The 27,111-nt window shown below is 46.4% G+C and overlaps 1 protein-coding gene across 5 annotated transcripts in view; it reads left to right on the top strand.

The window, feature by feature from the left end:
- LOC134983950 (gastrula zinc finger protein XlCGF57.1-like) overlaps window positions 1–27,111 on the top strand; it is a 340,397-nt gene that overhangs the window by 59,822 nt on the left and 253,464 nt on the right. For all 5 annotated transcript variants that reach the window (XM_063949570.1, XM_063949568.1, XM_063949572.1 and 2 more), the window contains exon 6: window positions 24,604–24,832. In XM_063949570.1, the coding sequence (XP_063805640.1) occupies window positions 24,604–24,832 (229 nt within the window). The remainder of the gene's footprint in view (window positions 1–24,603; window positions 24,833–27,111) is intronic.

Here is a 27,111-nt window from a genome sequence, read left to right as displayed (position 1 = left end):
CCCTGTCCCTTACTGTCTGATTGAGTCCGTCCATTAATACAGAAACAGCTACCTTCCTGTAATTCGCATCGTTCCCTGTATCTGATACCCCCATGTATCTATTTATTATTTGCAGGTCCTGATGGAAGTATTCAATGTCATTTCATTTTCCCTCTGTTTTATGGAGAAATTTTTTTTTCTCCACTTAACAGTTGTGGGGAAATACAACTCTAGTTGCATGTTAATTTGCTCTAAGTTCTCCTGATTGTGTTTTGTCAGTCATAACACAATCAGGAGATACATTTTTGGGTGTCAATATTAAGAGGTAGGCACGCTTTAATCTACAATCAGTGATACATTTTTGGGTGTCAATATTAAGAGGTAGGCACGCTTTAAAAAATATCCGCCAGTGTTTGTTTGTCGGTTCATACGCATTACCCAGATCTCTGAAAAATTTCTGACATCTGGCTAAATACTTCCGAGGGTCGGGGAATTCTGAAATGATTGATCGCAGCTCATCTCTGGGCCACGGGCAATACATTGCATTATTCCTGGTGAGGATTATTCCCTGACTATCGGTTCCCCCATTGGGGGTTACTATTTCCAAGACAGGGTGTAATCCTACCATTCCGTTCCTAATCTGTTTACTGTGAGGTGGTGTTGTCTCTGTGCAATGAACTGTCTCACACTTACCGGTAGCTGTGACCTCACCAGTTCTTTCATTGGGGAATATTGTTACTGCTCTACCTGGTTGGACAGGCCCCACCTGACTTTCCTGCAGCGAGGTGACTCCTTGGAGGAGAGCTGCGATTTGGCTGGATATATTTATTAAAAAAAAGATATAGATTCAATATATATATTACAAAGTACAGTATACCTATAGTTAAAACTCATACAGTAAGCAGTTAAAACATACAGTTACATACAATTACAGTTACAGGCCAGCGATACAATTACCATTCCCTCCAATGCATCTTATGTCTCTCTCTCTGTAAATAAATACAGGAACTGATCTGCCAGCAAGTCCATCATCCTCTTGTTACCTATAACCTTGAAAAGACTTAAAAAAAAAAAAAAAAAAAAAAACAGGATACATCTTGCAAAAAATAATTAGGGTTAATACATTGTTTTTACATACTACTATATTTTACGGATATACCATTGACTGTAGCCATCTTCTCCCCCGCAATATACGGTAGTGGTGGTGCGGTCGCCATTGTTTTCCCGCTTGGTTTGGAACCTGCTGCGCGAGCTAATTCTCTTTGCACGTCTCCCTCCTGTTGCCATAAATTTAAACAATCTGTATGTCTACTCCTTTGTTTCTTGGATTTTATCAGACATATCCTTATCCTTAAGTTCTGTAATACCTCTGGTTCAAAACTGCCCACTTTAGGGAATGGTACCCTATCTTTGTCAGTCATACGTACCCATTCAGACAAAAAGTCTTCAGTGTGTGATCCATATTTACCACACATAACAAACCTCGCTGACCCCTTGGGCCGCGGCACCTCAACCTGAACCCTGGCTAAACGTCCACCGCTTGTGCAATTGGATCCCATCGTGGACTTTTTCCTTTTACGCAATCCCCAATGCACAATACGAATAGACGGTGAAAGTTCTTAAAGCGCTTTCACCCACTCCTCCGCCGGGTACCACGACTCACTCCAAGAATGACCACCGCGTACCCAGTGAGGTCCCTATCTGATTTCTATTCACTGGAAGTGTTTAGAAGTGACTTACCTATTTCCAGTGAATATACACCGCTGGAGATTTTCCTGAGAGAGACCAGCGAAAACTCCCTATACACTTATACACAAATCACACTTGCGTATGCTCTATACAGTGCTAATGGTACCGCGATTTTACGCAAAGCAGGTAAAGGGGTATCCAGTTGCGCTATATATATCGCATCCACAAATGCGCGGTCCAATCGCACAGCATATAGGTACTTGTTACCTATCTGCCGTACGATCACGGGTCGTTGTACAAACTGGGACCCTCAGTCTGAAGCGTAATACCAAAAACCTTTTTAACTTCAATACTTCGCAATACAATGCACTATCACACTCCTACAAATCACCTCACGATTTGCGTATTTCAATCTATATTAACGTGAGTCAGCCACTTCACGCCACCAAGCCTCCTCTTACTTGATGTACCACGGGACCCGACTTTCGGGGTTCAGTTCCACTCACTCCTACGTTTGCTCGCTCAAGTACACTGTCTTTTCTGTACAGAAAATTTGGATTCATTCAGATAGGCAGCCTTACCCCAGGGGCAATACAGTTTTTAAAGTAAATTTAGAGTAACCTGCTTTTGAAATCTGATAGTTATGTGCTATTGTATTAAATGTCTACTATCCCACCTTTGAACTAAACAACACTATTGTATAATTTGTACTCAGCGCCCGCATTCTTACGCACTTTGCGCAAACACGTGACCGTGCGTGTCTCTTACGCTGCGTGTGCAGTTCCGTACTTTGTCCGAGACACGTGTACAAAACCGTACATCCGGAGTAAATCGCACAGCTCTATAAATGTGAGCAATAAAAACTACTATTGCCCACTAAACACAACACACACTTGTTCCGTATAAACCTTTACAACTAGGCCAGACTGTGTTTGTGCTTTACGCTTACTTCCTTAAAATACTGTTATTTCAGATTTACCTATATATTTACCTATATAGCGACAAATGTATCCTATTTCACACAGATCTATAATGACTCTAGCAATAATCAATAATTTAAATGATATGATTCAGATTGGATAGCCATCTTGCAGAACATACATTGATATAAACACACACAATTATAATATTATATATATGTACTATTCACTGGTCTCCTATGGGACTCATTTACCCATTCAGTGCTTCTAATTTGCATATCAATGCTATGTGCTTTTGGCTGCCTGTAAAGGTGGTTTCTCTATCGTCCTTGTGGATGCTGGGGTTCCTGAAAGGACCATGGGGAATAGCGGCTCCGCAGGAGACAGGGCACAAAAAGTAAAGCTTTCCGATCAGGTGGTGTGCACTGGCTCCTACCCCTATGACCCTCCTCCAGACTCCAGTTAGATTTTTGTGCCCGGCCGAGAAGGGTGCAATCTAGGTGGCTCTCCTAAAGAGCTGCTTAGAGAAAGTTTAGCTTAGGTTTTTTAATTTACAGTGAGTCCTGCTGGCAACAGGATCACTGCAACGAGGGACTTAGGGGAGAAGGAGTGAACTCACCTGCGTGCAGGATGGATTGGCTTCTTGGCTACTGGACATCAGCTCCAGAGGGACGATCACAGGTACAGCCTGGATGGTCACCGGAGCCGCGCCGCCGGCCCCCTTGCAGATGCTGAAGTAAGAAGAGGTCCAGAATCGGCGGCTGAAGACTCCTGCAGTCTTCTAAAGGTAGCGCACAGCACTGCAGCTGTGCGCCATTTTCCTCTCAGCACACTTCACACGGCAGTCACTGAGGGTGCAGGGCGCTGGGAGGGGGGCGCCCTGGGAGGCAAATGAAAACCTTTTTTGGCGAAAAATACCTCACATATAGCCCCCAGAGGCTATATGGAGATATTTAACCCCTGCCAAGATTCACTAAATAGCGGGAGACGAGCCTGCCGAAAAAGGGGCGGGGCCTATCTCCTCAGCACACAGCGCCATTTTCTCTCACAGAAAGCCTGGAGAGAAGGCTCCCAGGCTCTCCCCTGCACTGCACTACAGAAACAGGGTTAAAACAGAGAGGGGGGGCACTGATTTTGGCGATATTGAGATATATATAAAGATGCTATAAGGGAAAACACTTATATAAGGTTGTCCCTATATAATTATAGCGTTTTGGTGTGTGCTGGCAAACTCTCCCTCTGTCTCCCCAAAGGGCTAGTGTGGGTCCTGTCCTCTGTCAGAGCATTCCCGGTGTGTGTGCTGTGTGTCGGTACGTGTGTGTCGACATGTATGAGGACGATGTTGGTGAGGAGGCGGAGAAATTGCCTGTAATGGTGATGTCACTCTCTAGGGAGTCGACACCGGAATGGATGGCTTATTTAGGGAATTACGTGAGAATGTCAACACGCTGCAAGGTCGGTTGACGACGTGAGACGGCCGACAAACTATTAGTACCGGTCCAGGCGTCTCAGAAACACCGTCAGGGGCGTTAAAAACGCCCATTTACCTCAGTCGGTCGACACAGACACAGACACGGACACTGAATCCAGTGTCGACGGTGAATAAACAAACGTATTTCTCATTAGGGCCACACGTTAAGGGCAATGAAGGAGGTGTTGCATATTTCTGATACTACAAGTACCACAAAAAAGGGTATTATGTGGGAGTGAAAAAACTACCTGTAGTTTTTCCTGAATCAGATAAAATAAAATGAAGTGTGTGATGATGCGTGGGGTTACCCCGATAGCAAATATTGGCGTTATACCCTTTCCCGCCAGAAATTAGGGCGCGTTGGGAAACACCCCTTAGGGTGATAAGGCGCTCACACGCTTATCAAGTGGCGTTACCGTCTCCAGATACGGCCGCCCTCAAGGAGCCAGCTGATAGGAAGCTGGAAAGATATCCTAAAAAGTATATACACACATACGGTGGTTATACTGCGACCAGCGATCGCCATCAGCCTGGAGATGCAGTGCTGGGTTGGCTTGGTCGGATTCCCTGACTGAAAATATTTTATTCATATAGAGCATTTAATAGGATGCATTCTATATATATGTACGTGAGATGCACAGAGGGATATTTGCTCTCTGGCATCAAGATAAGTACGTTGTCCATATCACCCAGAAGATGTCATGGACACGACAGTGGTCAGGTGATACAGATCCCATACGGCACATGGAAGTATTGCCGTATAAAGGGAAGGAGTTAGTTGGGGTCGGTCCATCGGACCTGGGGACCACGGCAACAGCTGGGAAATCCAACCTTTTTACCCCAAGTTACATCTCAGCTGAAAAAGACACCGTCTTTTCAGCCTCAATCCTTCCTTTCCCATGAGGGCATGCAGGCAAAAGGCCAGTCATATCTGCCCAGACATAGAGGTAAGGGAAGTAGACTGCAGCAGGCAGCCCCTTCCCAGGAAAAGAAGCCCTCCACCGCGTCTGCCAAGTCCTCAGCATGACGCTGGGGCCGTGCAAGCGGACTCAAGGTGGGGGGTAGTCTCAAGAGTCTCAGCGCGCAGTGGGATCACTCGCAGGTTGACCCCTAGATAGTACAAGTATTATCCCAGGGGTACAGATTGGAGAGTCGAGACATCTTCTCCTCGCAGGTTTCTGAAGTCTGCTTTACCAACGGCTCCCTCCGACAGGGAGGCAGCATTGGAAACAATTCACAAGCTGTATATCCAGCAGGTGATAATCAAAGTACCCCTCCTACAACAAGGAAAAGGGTATTATTTTTCCACACTATATTGTGGTACTGAAGCCAGACGGCTTGGTGAGACATAGTCTAAACTGAAATCTTTGAACACTTACATAAAAGGTTCAAATCGAGATGGAGTCACTCAGAGCAGTGATAGCGAACCGGAAAAAAGGGGACTATATGGTGTCCCTGGACATCAAGGATTACCTCCATGTCCAAATTTGCCCTTCTCAACAAGGGTACCTCTGGTTCGTGGTACAGAACTGTCAATATCAGTTTCAGACGATGCCGTTTGAATTATCCACGGCACCCCGGGCCTTTTACCAAGGTAATGGCCGAAAAGATGTTTCTTCAAAGAAAAAAGGCATCTAAATTATCCCTTACTTGGACGATATCCTGAAAAGGGCAAGTTCCAGAGAACAGTTGGAGGTCGGAAGAGCACTATCTAAAGTAGTTCTACGACAGCACGACTGGATTCTAAATATTCCAAGAATCGCAGCTGTTTTCCGACGATACGTCTGCTGTTCCTAGGAATGATTCTGGGCATAGTCCAGAAAAAGGTGTTCCTCCGGGAGGAAAAAGCCAAGGAGTTATTCGACCTAGTCAGAAACCTCCTAAAACCAGGCCAAGTATCAGTGCATCAATGCACAGGAGTCCTGGGAAAAATGGTGGCTTCTTACGAAGCGATTCCATTCGGCAGATCTCAGGGTATTTGCTGGACGAATGGTCCGGATCGCATTTTCAGATGCATCAGCGGATAATCCTGTCTCCAAGGACAAGGGTGTCTCTTCTGTGGGGGCTGCAGAGTGCTCATCTTTTAGAGGGCAGCACACTCAGCATTCAGGACTGTGTTCTGGGGACCACGGATACCAGCCTGAGAGGCTGGGGAGTAGTCACACAGGGAAAAAATTTCCAAGGAAGTGTGGTCAAGTCTGGAGACTTCTCTCCACATGAATATACTGGAGCTAAGGGCAATTTACAATGCTCTGAGCCTAGGAAGACTCCTGCTTCAAAGTCAACCGGTGCTGATCCAGTAGGACATCATCATGGCGGTCGCCCACGTTATCAGACGGGGCGACACAAGAAGCAGGAGGGCAATGACAGCAAGGATTCTTCGCTGGGCGGAAAATCATGTGATAACACTGTCAGCAGTGTTCATTCCGGGAGTGGGCAACTGGGAAGATTTCCTCAGCATAAATGAATTCCACCCGGAAAAGTGGAAACTTAATCTGGAAGTTTCCACATGATTGTAAACCGTTGGGAAAGACCAAAGGTGGTTATGATGGCGTCCCACCTGAAGCGCCAGGTCAAGAGACACTCAGGCAATAGCTGGGACGCTCTGGTAACACCGTCGGTGTACCAGTCGGTGTATGTGTTCCATCCTCTGCTTTTCTTACCCAATGTATTGAAAATGATAGGAAGGAGAGGAGTAAGAACTATACTCGTGGCTCCGGTTTGGCCAAGAAGGACTTGGTTCCCGGAACTTCAAGAGATACTAAGAAGGGTCTTGATTCGGCAAGAACCGTGTCTGTTCCGGGACTTACCGCAGCTGCGTTGACGCCAAGGCGGGTGAACGCCGGATCCTAAGGGAAAGAGGCATTCCGGAAGAGGTCATCCCTACCCTGGTCAGAGCCAGGAAGGAGGTGACCGCACAACATTATCACCACTTAGGTGAAAATATGTGCCAGGGTGTGAGTCCAGGAAGGCTCCACGGAAGAATTTCAACTAGGTTAATTTCTACATTTCCTGCAAACAGGAGTGTCTATGGGTCTCAAATTGGGTCCATTAAGGTTCAAATTTCGGCCTGTTGATTTTCTTCCAGAAAGAAATTGGCTTCAGTTCCTGAAGTCCAGAAGTTGTTAAGGGAGTACTGCATATACAGCCCCTTTGATGTCTCCAGTGGCACTGGGCGATCTCAACGTAGTTTTGGGATTCCTAAAAAATCACATTGGTTTAAACAACTCAAATCTGTGGATTTGATATATCTCACATGGAAAATGACCATGCTGTTGGTCCTGGCCTCGGCCAGGCGAGTGTCAGAATTGGCGGCTTTATCTCACAAAGCCATATCTGATTGTCCATTCGGACAGAGCAAAGCTGCGGACTCGTCCCCAGTTTCTCCTTAAGGTGGTGTCAGCGTTTCACCTGAACCAGCTTATTGTGGTACCTGCGGCTACCAGGGACTTGGAGGACTCCAAGTTGCTGGATGTTATCAGGGCCCTGAAAATATAGTTTCCAGGTTGGCTGGAGTCAGGAAATCTGACTTGCTGTTTATCCTGTATGCACCCAACAATGCTGGGTGTTTCTGCTTCTAAGCAGTCGATTGCTCGTGGGATTGGTAGCACAATTCAACTTGCACATTCTGTGGCAGGCCTGCCACAGTCTAAATCTGTTAAGGCCCATTCCACAAGGAAGGTGGGCTCATCTTGGGCGGCTGCCCGAGGGGTCTCGGCATTACAACTTTGCCGAGCAGCTACGTGGTCGGGGGAGAACACGTTTGTAAAATTCTACAAATTTGATACCCTGGCAAAAGAGGACCTGGAGTTCTCTCATTCGGTGCTGCAGAGTCATCCGCACTCTCCCGCCCGTTTGGGAGCTTTGGTATAATCCCCATGGTCCTTTCAGGAACCCCAGCATCCACAAGGACGATAGAGAAAATAAGAATTTACTTACCGATAATTCTATTTCTCGGAGTCCGTAGTGGATGCTGGGCGCCCATCCCAAGTGCGGATTATCTGCAATACTTGTACATAGTTATTGCTAACTAAATCGGGTTATTGTTGTTGTGAGCCATCTTTTCAGAGGCTCCGCTGTTATCATACTGTTAACTGGGTTCAGATCACAGGTTGTACAGTGTGATTGGTGTGGCTGGTATGAGTCTTACCCGGGATTCAAAATTCCTCCCTTATTGTGTACGCTCGTCCGGGCACAGTACCTAACTGGAGTCTGGAGGAGGGTCATAGGGGGAGGAGCCAGTGCACACCACCTGATCGGAAAGCTTTACTTTTTGTGCCCTGTCTCCTGCGGAGCCGCTATTCCCCATGGTCCTTTCAGGAACCCCAGCATCCACTACGGACTCCGAGAAATAGAATTATCGGTAAGTAAATTCTTATTTTTTCACTGCTAGGAAAAAGCAGTTACACAGGTTAATATGCATTTCAATGGCTATCTTATAGCAAGCAGAGTTACTAAATCCTAGAGGTAAAAGAAAAAAAAACCTTTTTTGTTTTTTTTAATCTGTGTGTAATTCTTACACTAAGTATTCATCTCACTATTAACTTTCACTAGGCCCAGCTGAAACTATTTGTAATTGACTATGGCATGGGTTAAATAAATGCATTGGTAACTCATAAATGGTGATTCATGTGACCAAGGAGAGCTGATTATTCTGGGAAGTGAAAATCAGCCATTTAGAAAAATGACCTTCCCAAAATGGCCGCTGCTCCTCCCCCTTCCACATCCATGAGGGTTACACAAAATGGTGGACAGGCCATGTGGTTAGTCCAAAATGGAGGACAGACCATGCGGCTTCCTTTGTCACAAAGAAATCACACATCATACAAGCACCTGAAGTTATTTTAGGCCTGAGTTAAAAAAAACACTATATCAAGGCTATGCAGCAACTTTTAAATATACTTTTAAACCTACTTAAACAGATAAACAATCCAATCTGAATCAAACACAATATGACTTATTTGAACCTTGTTTTGCAACAATAAAAAATACATTTTAGCATCTTAAATATTATGAGAAACGCATTGTCCCTTGAATTTCATACCAGCGGCTTACTGATACCACAAAATTACATTAACGTGGATGTTATTTTCATCAGTTTCTCAATGCGTCCATTGGAGCCGGTCAATTACAGCCGCGTTTGTAATGTACAGTGCATCATTAAGAACGTGATATCCCGGACGAGCACCCAATTGACAATGTCGATTTATATACAGGAACGAAAAGCTATACCTTCTATACACTCTAAACACACTTTACCATGGAGCCGCTGCGGCCGCTAAACCTAGTACACATGCTACGTACTTTATACACTGTTTGCGTACGGAGTCCCGTATCACTGTACGGACTTAGCGTACAAACGCTGCGCTGGGGGTACAAAGTACACACAGCGCGCACACACCCAGAGATACACTTTAAACCTTTACAGTAATGCAATGCAATGCTATTACACTTAAAACCTTATTCAGCAGAAGGGGGCGTGGCCTGACTGGAGAGGCGATTGGAAGCAGAAATCCAGAGCTCCTGCTCATATCATAAAATATAACATCTGCTGCTATAAATACTATCCCCAGATTACTCTCATAACCCACCTTGTGGCTCGGGGTGTCTGTGTGCCTGGTCGCGGAGCAGGGAGATCGTTTTTACGGTCTCTGCAGGTTGTGGCCTGCGCCAGACGCCGGAGCCGCGGGCTAAATTTCCACGGCTGACCCGCCGAAAGGCTCCAGGAGGTGCGCTGATGCCGAAGCTGCCCACGGCCGCTGAATCACCCTGGTCACTCCTGCAGCCTATTGGGGAGTACCTGGGACCCCCCCTACACCGATACCGGAGCCCCGTGAAACGAGCTTGGGACCCGGCGCTCGGGGACGGAGGAAAGCTGCGGACCCACACTTCCGGTGCTGCGGCGGCGCAGCTCTCCCTCAGCCTGCAGCGGAGCTCATCAGAAACGGAGGTACCTTCCCTGCACCCCTCTCCCCCTGGAAATAACTCCCACTGAAATAGAGAGAGACGGAGGGGAGCTGTGAGGGTGAGGGGAACTATAGGTGCCATACTCATGTGTGAAACTGGGGGAGATCTGCCTAGCATAAAATCAACTATATCCTCCCCACATCCTCTACCGATTATAGTTTGGCACTATGATTACTGTCTCCTGGATCATATCATAGTGAAGCTGATTTACCCTCATTACCACCACGGTTGATCCTTGAAACTGACGCTGTTTCTCCAGTCTGTTGCCACAAAGTGAATTACAACTCCTATTCACCCCCCCTCCCCGTCACCACGTGTGTGGGAGGTGAGTGAGACTATCTTCATACCTACTAATTAGTTCTCAGTTGGCGTGTTTATACGGTGATGCCGCGGGCCGGATTGCCGTTGTAATTTAAATATTTCATCACAGATATTATTTCCACGCTCTCTAAGTCTCGCTGCTTACTCCCATATATAGTGGTGATAGCAATTTTATACCTGGTAAACACAATTGCATCTCTCCGACGACTTGGAGAACCACACCCGCTCTCAGCTTTCCATAAATGGATACATTTCACAGCGATATGTGAAATCGCATCACCCGCAGCTGTGATATAGACCTATCCCCACTTTTCTAACCAACGGCGAGTTATGTCATCTGTCCGACCCTCATGAGCTCTTAAGTCTTATTATGGACAAATTCTTAAGTTCTACTACACCAAAACCCCAACGATATAGAAGTGGTAGTAAACGCGGGGAACCAAGCACCACCTCTCACCACTATCCTCCCATCCTGTCTGCCTAGACATCGCGATTGAAACACCACCTACCATGGCCCCAAAAGCTCCCCCCGCTCCACCTTCCTATTCGGAAATAGTGAAAGCGATTAAAGAAACCGTGGAACCTTTACTGCAAGCTCAGGCAGATAAATTTATGACCGCAGTATCAGACCTGAAATCAGAACTTGGGTCTATGACCCGCAGAATCTCGGCGAACGAAAATAGAATTGGAGTTAATTTTAAGGAAATAGAGGATCTTAAAGAACAAGTCGTATCTTTAACAACTTCGCGCCAACATATGATGATGAAGATGGACGATCTAGAAAACCGTTCGAGACGTAACAACCTGAGAATTGTGGGCCTTAAAGAATCATTGAAAGGCCCTGATCTGCTGAAATTCCTCCTCTCCGACTTGCCAGACCTCCTGGGTAATCCTGAAGAACTCTCCTCGATGGAAATTGAACGAGCTCATAGATTGGGTCCCCCACGTGACTCTAACCAATCTAGATCCCGCCCGGTCATCTTTAAATGCTTAAATTTCAGACATAAAGAACTGATATGGTCTGCGGCTCGAAGCAAAGGCCCACTTCAATGGGATGGACAACGGCTGTTCCTCTTCCAGGACTACTCCGCGGAAGTCTCTAGAGCTAGAAGGGAAATGTCTCCAATCTGCTCTCAGCTGGTGAAAAACGGTATCCGATTTACCCTTCTCTATCCTGCGCGGCTGCGCATTTTCACCCCACAAGGCCCGAAAGATTTCACCTCAGTAGACTCGGCCAAGGGCTTTGTAACGGAACTTGGAGGATCTGCGCGGTTGTCCTTGGCCTCGCATCCATCCTCCCCAAACGGAGCTGCAGATAATGATTGAAACCTGATACCGGGACTTAATCCATGTTCTTATACTGGTTGATTATAGTTAATAATTCTCCTCTAATACGAGGTGGATTAGGTTTAGCTCCTACCATGACCATTTCGAAAACACTTCATTTTCTTTATATAAGGGTCATTAGGACGTTTTCTTGAGTTGCCTATCTTAATATTGCCTGTTGGTTATTTTGTTATTTTTATTGTTCTACATTGCAGCGGGTTCACGCTGAAAGTCCATACTGATGCATGCTGGTGTGGACGCACTCATATGTTATATATGTCTTAACCTTCGTCTTTACCTTTCTCTCTTCTTTCCGACTTCTTTTACTCTCCTCTCCGCTACTTTTTATCTACAGATGTTTGGCCAGCTGAGGTGGGGATTGTTTATGTTTATGATACTCTGGATTATTAACAGGAGGGTGTTTTTCTTCACGAGATCGATTGCTACCCTTCTCTATTCCCCCGCTGATGGTATAAATGTCACAGCTTAATATAATATCGTGGAATGTTAGGGGTATTAATTCTCCTATCAAACGGAGACGTATCTTTACCTATTTAAATAAGATAAAAGCTGACGTCTCTATGCTCCAAGAGACACACCTGACCCCCCCTGAACATGCTAAACTTACCATGCTTAGACAAGAGGTTGTGGCATTTTCTTCATTCTCTTCTAAGGCGAGGGGGGTTGCTATCCTTATCCGTAAGGGGGTGGAGTTTGACATACATCATCAGATTATTGACCCTCTAGGCAGATATGTTGTATTGGATATTACCTTAGAGGGCACCAGATTAACCTTGTGCAATATTTATGCCCCGGCTGTCTATGATAAATCATTCTATCTAGAAGTAACTAATATTCTCCGCCCATATTCGCATACCTCTCTTATTGTTGGTGGGGATATGAATATGGTGTCCTCTTTGGTTTTGGACAGGAAGGGTGCCTCGTCTCCGGGGGCCCGACTGCCCAAGATCAACCTAGATTACATGTCTGCACAACTGGGACTGGTTGATGTGTGGCGACTCCATAACCCGGTAGAATTGGAATAATAAGAATTTACTTACCGATAATTCTATTTCTCGTAGTCCGTAGTGGATGCTGGGGACTCCGTAAGGACCATGGGGAATAGCGGCTCCGCAGGAGACTGGGCACAAAAGTAAAGCTTTAGAACTACCTGGTGTGCACTGGCTCCTCCCCCTATGACCCTCCTCCAAGCCTCAGTTAGGATACTGTGCCCGGACGAGCGTACACAATAAGGAAGGATTTTGAATCCCGGGTAAGACTCATACCAGCCACACCAATCACACCATATAACTTGTGATCTAAACCCAGTTAACAGCATGATAACAGAGGAGCCTCTAGAAAAGATGGCTCACTACAGCAATAACCCAATTTTTTGGTAATAATAACTATGTACCAGTATTGCAGACAATCCGCACTTGGGATGGGCGCCCAGCATCCACAACGGACTACGAGAAATAGAATTATCGGTAAGTAAATTCTTATTTTCTCTGACGTCCTAGTGGATGCTGGGGACTCCGTAAGGACCATGGGGATTATACCAAAGCTCCCAAACGGGCGGGAGAGTGCGGATGACTCTGCAGCACCAAATGAGAGAACTCCAGGTCCTCCTCAGCCAGGGTATCAAATTTGTAGAATTTTACAAACGTATTTGCTCCTGACCAAGTAGCTGCTCGGCAAAGTTGTAAAGCCGAGACCCCTCGGGCAGCCGCCCAAGATGAGCCCACCTTCCTTGTGGAATGGGCTTTTACAGATTTTGGCTGTGGCAGGCCTGCCACAGGATGTGCAAGCTGAATTGTACTACAAATCCAACGAGCAATAGTCTGCTTAGAAGCAGGAGCACCCAGCTTGTTGGGTGCATACAGAATAAACAACGAGTCAGATTTTCTGACTCCAGCCGTCCTGGAAACCTATATTTCCAGGGCCCTGACAACGTCTAGCAACTTGGAGTCCACCAAGTCCCTAGTAGCCGCAGGCACCACAATAGGTTTATTCTGGTGAAACGCTGAAAACCACCTTAGGGAGAAACTGAGGACAAGTCCTCAATTCCGCCCTGTCCGAATGGAAAATCAGATGAGGGCTTTTACAGGATAAAGCCGCCAATTCTGACACGCACCTGGCCCAGGCCAGGGCCAACAGCATGACCACTTTCCATGTGAGATATTTTAACTCCACATATTTAAGTGGTTCAAACCAATGTGACTTTTGGAACCCAAAAACTACATTTAGATCCCAAGGTGCCACTGGAGGCACAAAAGGAGGCTGTATATACAGTACCCCTTTCACAAACGTCTGAACTTCAGGGACTGAAGCTAGTTCTTTTTGGAAGAAAATTGACAGGGCCGAAATTTGAACCTTAATGGACCCCCATTTCAGGCCCATAGACACTCCTGTTTGCAGGAAATGTAGGAATCGACCTAGTTGAAAATTCCTCCGTCGGGGCCTTACTGGCCTCGCACCACGCAACATATTTTCGCCAAATGCGGTGATAATGTTTTGCGGTTATATCTTTCCTGGCTTTGATCAGGATAGGAATGACTTCATCCGGAATGCCTTTCTCCTTCAGGATCCGGCGTTCAACCGCCATGCCGTCAAACGCAGCCGCGGTAAGTCTTGGACAGACAGGGTCCTTGCTGGAGCAGGTCCCTTCTTATAGGTAGAGGCCACGGATCCTCCGTGAGCATCTCTTGAAATTCCGGTTACCAAGTCCTTCTTGGCCAATCCGGAGCCACGAATATAGTGCTTACTCCTCTCCATCTTATAATTCTCAGTACCTTGGGTATGAGAGGCAGAGGAGGGAACACATACACTGACTGGTACACCCACTGTGTTACCAGAGCGTCTACAGCTATTGCCTGAGGGTCCCTTGACCTGGCGCAATACCTGTCGAGTTTTATAAAGATGTGGAAGACTTCTGGGTGAAGTCCCCACTCTCCCGGGTGGAGGTCGTGTCTGCTGAGGAAGTCTGCTTCCCAGTTGTCCACTCCCGGAATGAATACTGCTGACAGTGCTATCACATGATTTTCCGCCCAGCGAAGAATCCTTGCAGCTTCTGCCATTGCCCTCCTGCTTCTTGTGTCACCCTGTCTGTTTACGTGGGTGACTGCCGTGATGTTGTCCGAATGGATCAACTCCGGGTGACCTTGAAGCAGAGGTCTTGCTGAGCTTAGAGCATTGTAAATGGCCCTTAGCTTCAGGATATTTATGTGAAGTGATGTCTCCAGGCTTGACCATAAGCTCCGGAAATTCCTTCCCTGTGTGACTGCTCCCCAGCCTCGCAGGCTGGCATCCGTGGTCACCAGGACCCAGTCCTGAATGTCGAATCTGCGGCCCTCTAGAAGATGAGCACTCTGCAACCACCACAGGAGAGACACCCTTGTGCTTGGTGACAGGGTTATCCGCTGATGCATCTGAAGATGCGACCCGGACCATTTGTCCAGCAGGTCCCACTGGAAAGTTCTTGCGTGGAATCTGTCGAATGGGATTGCTTCGTAGGAAGCCACCATTTTTCCCAGAACCCTTTCATTGATGTACTGAGACTTGGCTCGGTTATAGGAGGTTCCCGACTAGCTCGGATAACTCTCTGACTTTCTCCTCCGGGAGAAAACACCTTTTTCTGGACTGTGTCCAGGATCATCCCTAGGAACAGAAGACGAGTCGTCGGAATCAGCTGCGATTTTGGAATATTGAGAATCCAATCGTGCTGCCGCAACACTACCTGAGATAGTGCTACACCGACCTCCAACTGTTCCCTGGATCTTACCCTTATCAGGGAATCGTCCAAGTAAGGGATAACTAAAATTCCCTTCCTTCGAAGGAGTATCATCATTTCGGCCATTACCTTGGTAAAGACCCGGGGTGCCGTGGACCATCCATACGGCAGCGTCTGAAACTGATAGTGACAGTTCTGTACCACAAACCTGAGGTACCCTTGGTGAGAAGGGTAAATTGGGACATGAAGGTAAGCATCCTTGATGTCCCGATACATCATGTAGTCCCCTTCTTCCAGGTTCGCAATCACTGCTCTGAGTGACTCAATCTTGAATTTGAACCTCCGTATGTAAGTGTTCAAGATTTTAGATTTAGAATCGGTCTCAACGAGCCGTCCGGCTTCGGTACCACAACAGTGTGGAATAATACCCCGTTCCCTGTTGCAGGAGGGGTACCTTGATTATCACCTGCTGGGAATACAGCTTGTGAATGGCTTCCAAAACTGCCTCCCTGTCAAAGGGAGACATCGGTAAAGCCGACTTTAGGAAACGGCGAGGGGGAGACGTCTCGAATTCCAATTTGTACCCCTGAGATATCACCTGAAGGATCCAGGGGTCTACTTGCGAGTGAGCCCACTGCGCGCTGAAATTCATTGAGACGGGCCCCCACCGTGCCTGATTCTGCTTGTAAAGCCCCAGCGTCATACTGAGGGCTTGGCAGAGGCGGGAGAGGGCTTCTGTTCCTGGGAACTGGCTGATTTCTGCAGCCTTTTTCCTCTCCCTCTGTCACGGGGCAGAAATGAGGAACCTTTTGCCCCCTTGCCTACGAAAGGACTGCGCCTGATAATACGGCGTCTTCTTATGTTGAGAGGCGACCTGGGGTACAAACGTGGATTTCCCAGCTGTTGCCGTGGCCACCAGGTCTGAAAGACCGACCCCAAATAACTCCTCCCCTTAATAAGGCAATACTTCCAAATGCCGTTTGGAATCCGCATCACCTGACCACTGTCGTGTCCATAACCCTCTACTGGCAGAAATGGACAACGCACTTAGACTTCTGTGCATCACGCATATATAGAAATGCATCTTTCAAATGCTCTATATCAGTCAGGGAATCCGACCACGCCAACCCAGCACTGCACATCCAGGCTGAGGCGATTGCTGGTCGCAGTATAACACCAGTATGTGTGTAACTACATTTTAGGATACCCTCCTGCTTTCTATCAGCAGGATCCTTAAGGGCGGCCATCTCAGGAGAGGGTAGAGCCCTTGTTCTTACAAGCGTGTGAGCGCTTTATCCACCCTAGGGGATGTTTCCCAACACACCCTAACCTCTGGCGGGAAAGGATATAATGCCAATAACATTTTAGAAATTATCAGTTGTTATCGGGGGGAAACCCACGCATCATCACACACCTCATTTAATTTCTCAGATTCAGGAAAACTACAGGTAGTTTTTCCTCACCGAACATAATACCCCTTTTTGGTGGCACTCGTATTATCAGAAATGTGTAAAACATTTTTCATTGCCTCAATCATGTAACGTGTGGCCCTACTGGAAGTCACATTTGTCTCTTCACCGTCGACACTGGAGTCAGTATCCGTGTCGGCGTCTATATCTGCCATCTGAGGTAACGGGCGCTTTAGAGCCCCTGACGGCCTATGAGACGTCTGGACAGGCACAAGCTGAGTAGCCGGCTGTCTCATGTCAACCACTGTCTTTTATACAGAACTGACACTGTCACGTAATTCCTTCCAACAGTTCATCCACTCAGGTGTCGACCCCCTAGGGGGTGACATCACTATTACAGGCAATCTGCTCCGTCTCCACATCATTTTTCTCCTCATACATGTCGACACAAACGTACCGACACACAGCACACACACAGGGAATGCTCTGATAGAGGACAGGACCCCACTAGCCCTTTGGGGAGACAGAGGGAGAGTTTGCCAGCACACACCAGAGCGCTATATATATACAGGGATAACCTTATATAAGTGTTTTTCCCCTTATAGCTGCTGTATTTTTAATACTGCGCGTAATTAGTGCCCCCCTCTCTTTTTTAACCCTTTCTGTAGTGTAGTGACTGCAGGGGAGAGCCAGGGAGCTTCCCTCCAACGGAGCTGTGAGGGAAAATGGCGCCAGTGTGCTGAGGAGATAGGCTCCGCCCCCTTCTAGGCGGCCTTATCTCCCGTTTTTCTGTGTATTCTGGCAGGGGTTAAATTCATCCATATAGCCCAGGAGCTATATGTGATGCATTTTTTTTGCCATCCAAGGTGTTTTTATTGCGTCTCAGGCCTCCCCCCCCCAGCGCCCTGCACCCTCAGTGACCGGAGTGTGAAGTGTGCTGAGAGCAATGGCGCACAGCTGCAGTGCTGTGCGCTACCTTGTTGAAGACAGGACGTCTTCTGCCGCCGATTTTCCGGACCTCTTCTGTCTTCTGGCTCTGTAAGGGGGCCGGCGGCGCGGCTCTGGGACCTATCCATGGCTGGGCCTGTGATCGGTCCCTCTGGAGCTAATGTCCAGTAGCCTAAGAAGCCCAATCCACTCTGCACGCAGGTGAGTTCGCTTCTTCTCCTCTTAGTCCCTCGATGCAGTGAGCCTGTTGCCAGCAGGTCTCACTGAACATAAAACCTAAAACTAAACTTTTCACTAAGCAGCTCAGGAGAGCCACCTAGTGTGCACCCTTCTCGTTCGGGCACAAAAATCTAACTGAGGCTTGGAGGAGGGTCATAGGGGGAGGAGCCAGTGCACACCAGGTAGTTCTAAAGCTTTACTTTTGTGCCCAGTCTCCTGCGGAGCTGCTATTCCCCATGGTCCTTACGGAGTCCCCAGCATCCACTAGGACGTCAGAGAAATACTTACTACTCTTCATCCCATAATTCCTTCTCACGTATTGATTACTTTCTTGTTTCCAACGATCTGTCCCCCAGGATCACTGAGACAGCAATTAACCCTATAACTATTTCAGACCATGCCCCTATATCAATTGTCCTTCAAGGTAGACTCACTTTGGGTACCAACTCCCATTGGAGATTCCCTGCCAAGATGGCGGCTTCTCCGGATTTTAAAACCATGTTACTGACTTCCTGGGACTCTTACGCTCTTAACAACTCTGACCGTACATCTGACCCTGCCTTGTTTTGGCAGACCGCTAAAGCTGTTCTACGAGGAGATATAATTGCATTCATGGCGAAATATAGACTGGATCAAGACGCCGCATATAAAGAAGCACAATCTATGCTCACTTCCTCATTTCAAAACTTTAAATCCTCACCTACGTTGGCTAACAAACAGAAATATAGAGACGCTAAGACCCAATTTGATCATACTCTGACACATATGGATAATAGATTCCTCACTGCAGGTAAATATAAATTTTTCCAATATGGAGATAAGCCGAGTCGAATGCTTTCCAATTTACTTAAATCCGATAAGGGACCCCATCATGTGACAGCTTTGAGGGATTCGACCTCAGCTGTGCAATCCGAAGGGAAAGCAATAGCTGACATCTTCCACTCCTTTTTTAGCGATCTCTACTCTCACAGCACTGTTGACCAACCTACCAAAACCTCCTTCTGGGAAACAGTACAGTTACCTCAGATTTCCCCGGATCAATCAGATTCCCTTACGGCCCCTGTTACTGTCACTGAAGTGACGGAGGCTATTAAAGCCCTTAAACCGCTGAAGACCCCAGGCCCTGATGGCTTATCAGGAGAATTCTTTAAATTGCTCTCCCCTAAAATTGTGGACTCTCTAACGGCCTTCTTTAATACTATTTTTTCCAACCTTACTATCCCACACCATTTTAACTCTGCCCTGATCCGGGTTATACCCAAACCTGACAAAGACCCACTCCTCCCGTCTTCTTACCGCCCTATCTCCCTACTTAATGTAGACTACAAACTGTTTACTAAACTGTTAGCAGACCGACTAAAATTTATTCTGCCTGAAATAATCCACAGTGATCAAACCGGTTTTATCTCAGGCAGACACTCTGTGACCAATATCCGCAAAGTTCTAACGGTTCTACAGTCCCTGAGGGGGGTGGAGACGGGTGGCCCCACTTTTCTATTATCATTAGATGCTGAGAAAGCATTTGATTTGGTAACGTGGGACCACCTGTTTGAGACACTCCGACGTTTCGGATTTTCTGACCGATTTGTGACCATTTTACACACCATGGCCCTCATTCCGAGTTGATCGGTCGCAAGGCGAATGTAGCAGAGTTACACACGCTAAGCCGCCGCCTACTGGGAGTGAATCTTAGCTTCTTAAAATTGCGACCGATGTATTCGCAATATTGCGATTACTAACTACTTAGCAGTTTCAGAGTAGCTCCAGACTTACTCTGCCTGTGCGATCATTTCAGTGCTTGTCGTTCCTGGTTGACATCACAAACACACCCAGCGTTCGCCCAGGCACTCCCACCGTTTCCCCGGCCACTCCTGCGTTTTTTCCGGAAACGGTAGCGTTTTCAGCCACACGCCCCTGAAACGCCGTGTTTCCGCCCAGTAACACCCATTTCCTGTCAATCACATTACGATCGCCGGAGCGAAGAAAAAGCCGTGAGTAAAATTACTTTCATCATAGTAAAGTTACTTGGCGCAGTCGCAGTGCGAACATTGCGCATGCGTACTAAGCGGATTTTCACTGCGATGCGATGAAAAATACCGAGCGAACAACTCGGAATGAGGGCCCATATACCATAATGCATCTACACAAGTTTCACTAATCGGTATCTGTCTCAACCCTTAACGATTCATAGGGGGACCAGACAGGGCTGCCCCTTATCCCCTTTGCTTTTTGCGGCAGCTTTAGAACCCCTGGCTATAGCACTGAGGCAATTACCGGCCTTCTCGGGGATATCAGTAGGAAAGAGAGAAGTTAAACTTGGACTATTTGCAGATGATATGATCTTATTTGTCTCTAACCCCCGTATTTCGATACCTGCCATTTTTGACACTATACACTGTTTTAGTACCTTTGCTGGTTATCGCATAAATACCCATAAATCTGAACTACTCCCTCTGACTAACATGCAGGACCCTCTTCCCTATACCGACTTCTCTTCCCAATTCACGTTGACTCCTACCAAACTAAAATACTTAGGTATTTATATTCCCCCAGAACTCTCCCGGCTATATCAATTTAATTATATACCCATTATTCAGCAAATTAAAACACGTTTAGAATCCTGGAAAGATCTCAAACTTTCTCTGTTGGGCAGGATAGTGGTGATAAAGGCTGTTATTTTCCCAAAACTGGCTTATTTGCTTCAAATGCTCCCCATCACGATCACTAAACAAGACTCCCTATTCTGCTCGCAAATATTTTCAAAATTTATCTGGAAAATTTCAAAACCTCGCATGCCCAAAGCCCGAACTTATGTTAACAAACGAAAAGGTGGATTGAGTATGCCCAATGTGACGATGTTTGCCAGATCGGCACTATTTAAATTTGCCTCAGACTGGCTCCTTCGATCAGATCTATTCACGAACTTGGAACTGGAGGAGGCACTGTTTTCCCCTTACTCCCCTGCAGCATTGCTTCACACACCGAAGTCTAAACTGCCCCAGGGGGTTAAGACTAATATTTTATTTTGGGACACTTATAGGGCCTGGACCTCCACTCATAAACTATTTCGTACTGACCCCTTTGAGTCACCATACATACCCTTATGGGGTAACCCCAATTTCCCCTCTTCTTTAGATAATCGTAATTTTTACACATGGAAATGTAAGGGGATATGCACTATTAGGGATGTCTTCAATCCTGGTGGACAGATGCTCTCCTTTATACAACTACGTGACAAATTTACTTTACCCCACTCAAACTTCTTCATGTTTCTCCAAGCGCGCCATTATATTAACTCCCTTAGTGACCCCTTAGGCAAAATGGCCTCCACTCGAACAATTCTTGACACTCTCACGTTCTGCAGACAAAATCCATTCAAAATTCGTTATCTTTACAATGACATGATTGCGGTGTTAGCCCCCTCTCGGTCCCCTCTCACTGATTCTTGGAGGCGAGAACTTCCAGAGGCACCTGAGATGGGCGGGGTTTCTAAGAACACTGATGTGGTACTAAAGGCTTTAAAATCTGCTACATTACAAGAAATACATCTAAGGATTGTAAACAGGATGTATATATCCCCCTCCCAAAGGCAACACTTCCACCCGGGTGAGTCGGGCAAATGCCCTAAATGTGGAGTAAATGGAGCAACCCTTACACACAATCTATGGTTATGTGGGAAGGTTAAACGCTTCTGGTGTAAGATTCTCCAGTATTTATCCCGACTATTCAAATTAAAGCTTCCTGGACTAGTGGGCCCGTTGTTGTTCGCTGACTTCTTGCCCTGGCTGTCGAGGTTTGACCTTGCCCCTGTGGTCCCTCTGCTGACTGTGATGGTCACGGTGGCAAAACAGGTGATACTGAGGCATTGGATATATAAAACTGCCCCATCGGTAGGAGAATGGGAATCCGCTTTATTAGATGTACTGTTTTGTACTGTTTAGAGAAGAATGGCCACTTTCCAAATTGAAAATGGAGTTACACTTTTCCATAAAAAATGGGGATTGTATATAGAGAGTTTACCCCCAGCTAGACGCGAATGTATTTGGAGGGTATTCCGGGACACAACGTGGTACTGGACTGGTCGGATAGCGGGAACTATTACGTGATTCTCTGTAATTTAAGGGGTAGGGTTACTGGGTAAACCCCACTTATAACACCGACTCTCCAAAAAGATGGCTCTCCACACTGAAGTGTTCACCCCAAAATCAAGATTTACTCTCCTCATCCAGAATGTATATCTGATCAACTCCCCCCCCCGGCAATATACATCACCTAACTATAGTATATCTGTACTATTTCCTTTTCTTTACTTTCTATCTCTATCCTTTTTCTTTCCTGTCTTTCCTCCTCTCTAGCAGCTGTGATATTTAGTTTATATATTATGTATGTTGTTGGCAGTTGGGGATAGTGGGGCACCTAGGTGAATCATTCCCCCTACTACTGCTGCTAGACAGCTGGATCTGTATTACTCTATGTGAAATGTTTCTACTTTTTTTTCCTTTCTTACTAAAAAACAGAAAAGATGTACAGCCTTCAATTTTCTGCATTCTACTCAGTATTGAACTAGGGTATATGTCACTGCTGAATAATCTTGTAAACTGACTCCTGGAAACTAATGTTGTGACTATATGGCTGTCTAATAAAGAAATTTATTTAAAAAAAAAAAAACCTTATTCAGCAATGCAGTGTGATGCTATTACACTTTAAACCTTATTCAGCAATGCAGTGTGATGCTATTACACTTTAAACCTTAGCAGGGAAAGAAATACACGACACCAGTCTGTAGTTAAACCACTGGGTTCCGACACCACAGTGGATTATTGCTGAAAGGGGGTTACAGTATATATAATACAATACAATATAACAGAGTAAATGGCTACAGTCAATGTTACATACGTGAGTGGATTCGCTTGCGCTACCCGGTCCTGTCCTCCGCCATCTGATAGATAACGTGGTGAGCCTTGTGTCTGACCAAGCCTGCTGCAGGCTCTCTTTATTCACTTCATCCAAAACATAATACAATGGATACTGTAATCTCTTTGTCCATTGGACACAGGGATGGTCATTTACAGTACAGGAGAGGTCATAGGTCTGTTTAAATAGGTGGGCGATGTCTATTTTCACTGCTCTTGTGGGTGGTCTCCTCTGGATTCCCGCCGCATACATAATGTACAGTAAATACAGTTTATATCTATATTCTGCTCCTGCACATAACTATCCGCAGGAACATGCGATCTTCCTCAAACCAACACCGGAATGTTTCCCTTAAAATACCCTACAGCTGGATACCAAACACCACCTTGTAACCTTGTTCTGTCCCCTCCAATCCTGTAAAGGTGAATCCCTTTGTTCTGTTACCATTTAAACTGATGTTAATTTCTGATGTGGTGCAAGGAGACTATGTGTACATTGTGCACTATTTGGATTAAATATGTAATGTATTTTGATAGCCTTCCATGCGTTCACAAACTCTACCGTAAATACTCATACCACGCGCTGATGCGCACGACCGTGGGAGCGACCATACGCAAATTGCGAATATGTGCACGCACAGCAGAACAAGTACACGCGCGGAGGCCACCTGTGTGTAGTTTGTACGGATGTGTGTACTGCAATATTTTTCGACTTTGACATTTTTTAGAACGTTGCTGAGATATGGAACCCCAACAATGCCGTCCAAGGTCACAGAGGAACTGAAGTTTGTAGACTATCCCCCAAAAGGATCTCAACTTCAACCCAGTAAAGAGTAACCTTGGGATAAGTCCAGCAAATGTGTGCAAATTCACCTGCCTGACCACAACGGGGCCAACAAAGTGGAGAAGAGTGGCCGGAACCAGCTATCATCTGGAATAATTTTTATAGGCGTCTTCTTTAATCGAAGAAAAGATATATGACCTTGCCACATTCTTTCTAATGATTCTCCATGAGTCCTTGCCAAGGGGAGGGCCCAGATCCTCTTCCCAATTATGTTCATGATTGTTAACAGAGTCCAAACCATAGGAACGGATGATGTTTTATGAAGTAGAGATAATACCTTTTCTCGTAGGCGAGTAATAACATAATCTTTCATAAGGCATACAGGGGCAGATGTATTAACATGGAGAAGTCATAAGGAGGTGATAAAGTAGTGATAAGTGCAAGGTGATAATGCATCAGCCAATCAGCTCCATTATGCAAATTGACAGGAGCTGATTGGCTGGTGCGTTATCACATTGCACTTATCACTGGTTTATCACTTCCTTATGTCTTCTCCAGTTTAATACATCTGCCCCTAAGTGTCCAAAGATTAAAGTTCTGGGTATGGAGTGCAGATAAGAGCGAAACTGCAAATACTCATAGAATACAGGACTGGGTATGTGGGGCGAGATGTAATAGAGTACAAGATTGCCAGATGCGTGGGATGCCGGCTGACCTCGGACGGGTTTTTTTTTAAAAGGGCAATCCATTCCAAGGCGAAACTAACCCGTTTTTTTCCTTGTAAGTCATTGCCCCTTTAAAAAAAAATAAAAAAAAGAGACTGGCCGGCGTTCTGTACCACTGGCAGACTTGGACCCTATTACGTCTTGCCCATGATGTTTACAGCTACTTTCAGTTAATTGAATCAGACTATTTTGGGCTCTTTAGGGTGAAGATCGTACTGCTGTTAAAGTAGAAGATCTAAAGGTAGAAGAAGAGACGTACGTGATGGGGGATCAGCAGCGTAAGGTTGAAGACACAACTAATACTAAGGTAGAAGATATAAAGAGAGAAGAAGAGATGTATGTGATTGATATAAAGGTAGAAGACCTAAAGAAAGAAGAAGAGACCTATGTGAGGGGTGATCAGCAGTGTAAGGAGGAGGAAATCCCTACAGGTATCAGCACAGGTGAGTAATAAGCACTTAGTAGAGAACAGTGACATTCTCCCTGGTCAGCCACTATAGTAATCTCTTATACTCCCTTCACACTGCCGCTTCAACATAGATTATTGTAGAGTTAACCTGGGTTGCGGTTCAGTGTGAAAGTGTCCCCCCGAAATATCCCACATCCAGTGACCCCAGAAACCAAACGGGGTTAGCTTGCTGGGTCTGACGTGGGGTGGGTCTGTGTTAAGGGTCAGTGCGGGTCCCATTTACAGCATAGGAAGAGCTGTATTCCTGACATCTTCAAGCACCGGCAGAACAGTTCCACTGCACCCATGGGTAGTGTGAATGGCGCAGACTCTGTAATAACCTGTGTCTGAGCCACGATGTGAACGGGGTCCTCCCTGGATTAGAACCTTGTTCCAAATCCAGGGTCACACCCTGGATTTTGGTGTGAAAGGGGTATTCTACAGTAGTCTGTACTCCTCTGGCAGTACAGACTACTGAGTACAAAGTATCTGCCCAGTGGGGGGTGTCAGGAGCCATCAGCCCCTATTATGCTCCTGCTCTCCCCTCACATCATGTCACTGTGTGTTACCAGGCCAGAGATCTGACCAGTCTCCTCCCCACACTCTCTGGTGTATCTCATACATCAGGAGCCATCAGCCCCTATTATACTCCTGCTCTCCCCCTCACATCATGTCACTGTGTGTTACCAGCCCAGAGATCTGACCAGTCTTCTCCCCACACTCTCTGGTGTATCTCATACATCAGGAGCCATCAGAACCTATTATACTCCTGCTCTCCCCCTCACATCATGTCACTGTGTGTTACCAGTCCAGAGATCTGACCAGTCTCCTCCCCGCACTCTCTGGTGTATCTCCTACATCAGGAGCCATCAGCCCCTATTATACTCCTGCTCTCCCTCTCACATCATGTCACTGTGTGTTACCAGCCCAGAGATCTGACCAGTCTTCTCCCCACACTCTCTCGTGTATCTCGTACATCAGGAGCCATCAGCCCCTATTATACTCCTGCTCTCCCCCTCACATCATGTCACTGTGTGTTACCAGCCCAGAGATCTGACCAGTCTCCTTCCCAATCTCTCTCTGGTGTATCTCATACATCAGGAGCCATCAGCCCCTATTATACTCCTGCTCTCCTCCTCACATCATGTCACTGTGTGTTACCACCTCAGGGATCTGACCAGTCTCCTCCCCACACACTCTGGTGTATCTCATTCATCAGGAGCCATCAGCCCCTATTATACTCCTGCTCTCCCCCCTCACATCATGTCACTGTGTGTTACCAGCCCAGAGATCTGACCAGTCTCCTCCCCACACTCTCTGGTGTATCTCATACATCAGGAGCCATCAGCCCCTATTATACTCCTGCTCTCCCCCCTCACATCATGTCACTGTGTGTTACCAGCCCAGAGATCTGACCAGTCTCCTCCCCACACTCTCTGGTATAGCTCATACATCAGGAACCAATTGGCCAACAAAAAATTCAAGTTTACAGTCGGGAACCTGATCTCTAGAGGAGGAGGTGGGCCCCCAGGCAGTGGAGCCCACCGGTGGTTTCCCCTGTACCGCAGTGGGCCAGTCCAACCCTGGAGGCAAGTGTCATTTAAGATTAGGGGCCAAATGTAATAGAGTGAGAGTTTCAGAAAGTGAGAGATTTGGTAAGGTTTTTTCATTTTTTTTTTTTTTTTTAAAGTGGCATTTACACTGCAAAACCAGGTTGATCTTGCTGTGTAAATGATTGCCACTTTAAAAAAAACTGCAAAACCTTACCAAATCTCTCACTTTTTGAAACTCTCACTCTATTACATTTGGCCCTAGGTCTTTGTCTACTGGGAATAACATCCACAATAGGGATAGTCCCTTGGGCTCAGTGGAGAATGTGGTAACAAGTCATTATGGAAAAGTAAGAGAGTAGACACCTTTATCTGCAAAAGTGCTAGACATGTCTACTACACGTCCCAATTCTCCACCTACATACTATGCAGATGTGGTAAATGGGGCGCTGCTGGCTGTCAGTCCTCCTCTTACATATTGCTCACACTTTCTGCAAGCCAAGAGGTAGCAGTACTTTTATCATGTGTCAGCTGTGCGTTCATGTGCAGGGAAATGTTTAGTATATTATAGCACACCTTGGGGGTCATGCCGAGTTGATCGCTAGCAGCATTTGTTCGCAGCGCAGCTATCAGGCTAAAAAATGGCAGTTCTGCGCATGCGACGCAATGCACACGCGCGACGTACGGGCACAACGAACGATGCAGTTTTGCA

Source organism: Pseudophryne corroboree (assembly GCF_028390025.1).
Source record: "Pseudophryne corroboree isolate aPseCor3 chromosome 3 unlocalized genomic scaffold, aPseCor3.hap2 SUPER_3_unloc_3, whole genome shotgun sequence".
Classification (NCBI taxonomy): domain Eukaryota; kingdom Metazoa; phylum Chordata; class Amphibia; order Anura; family Myobatrachidae; genus Pseudophryne; species Pseudophryne corroboree.
Note: the sequence above shows the minus strand (reverse complement) of the source record. Positions and strands in the feature narration are given on the sequence as shown.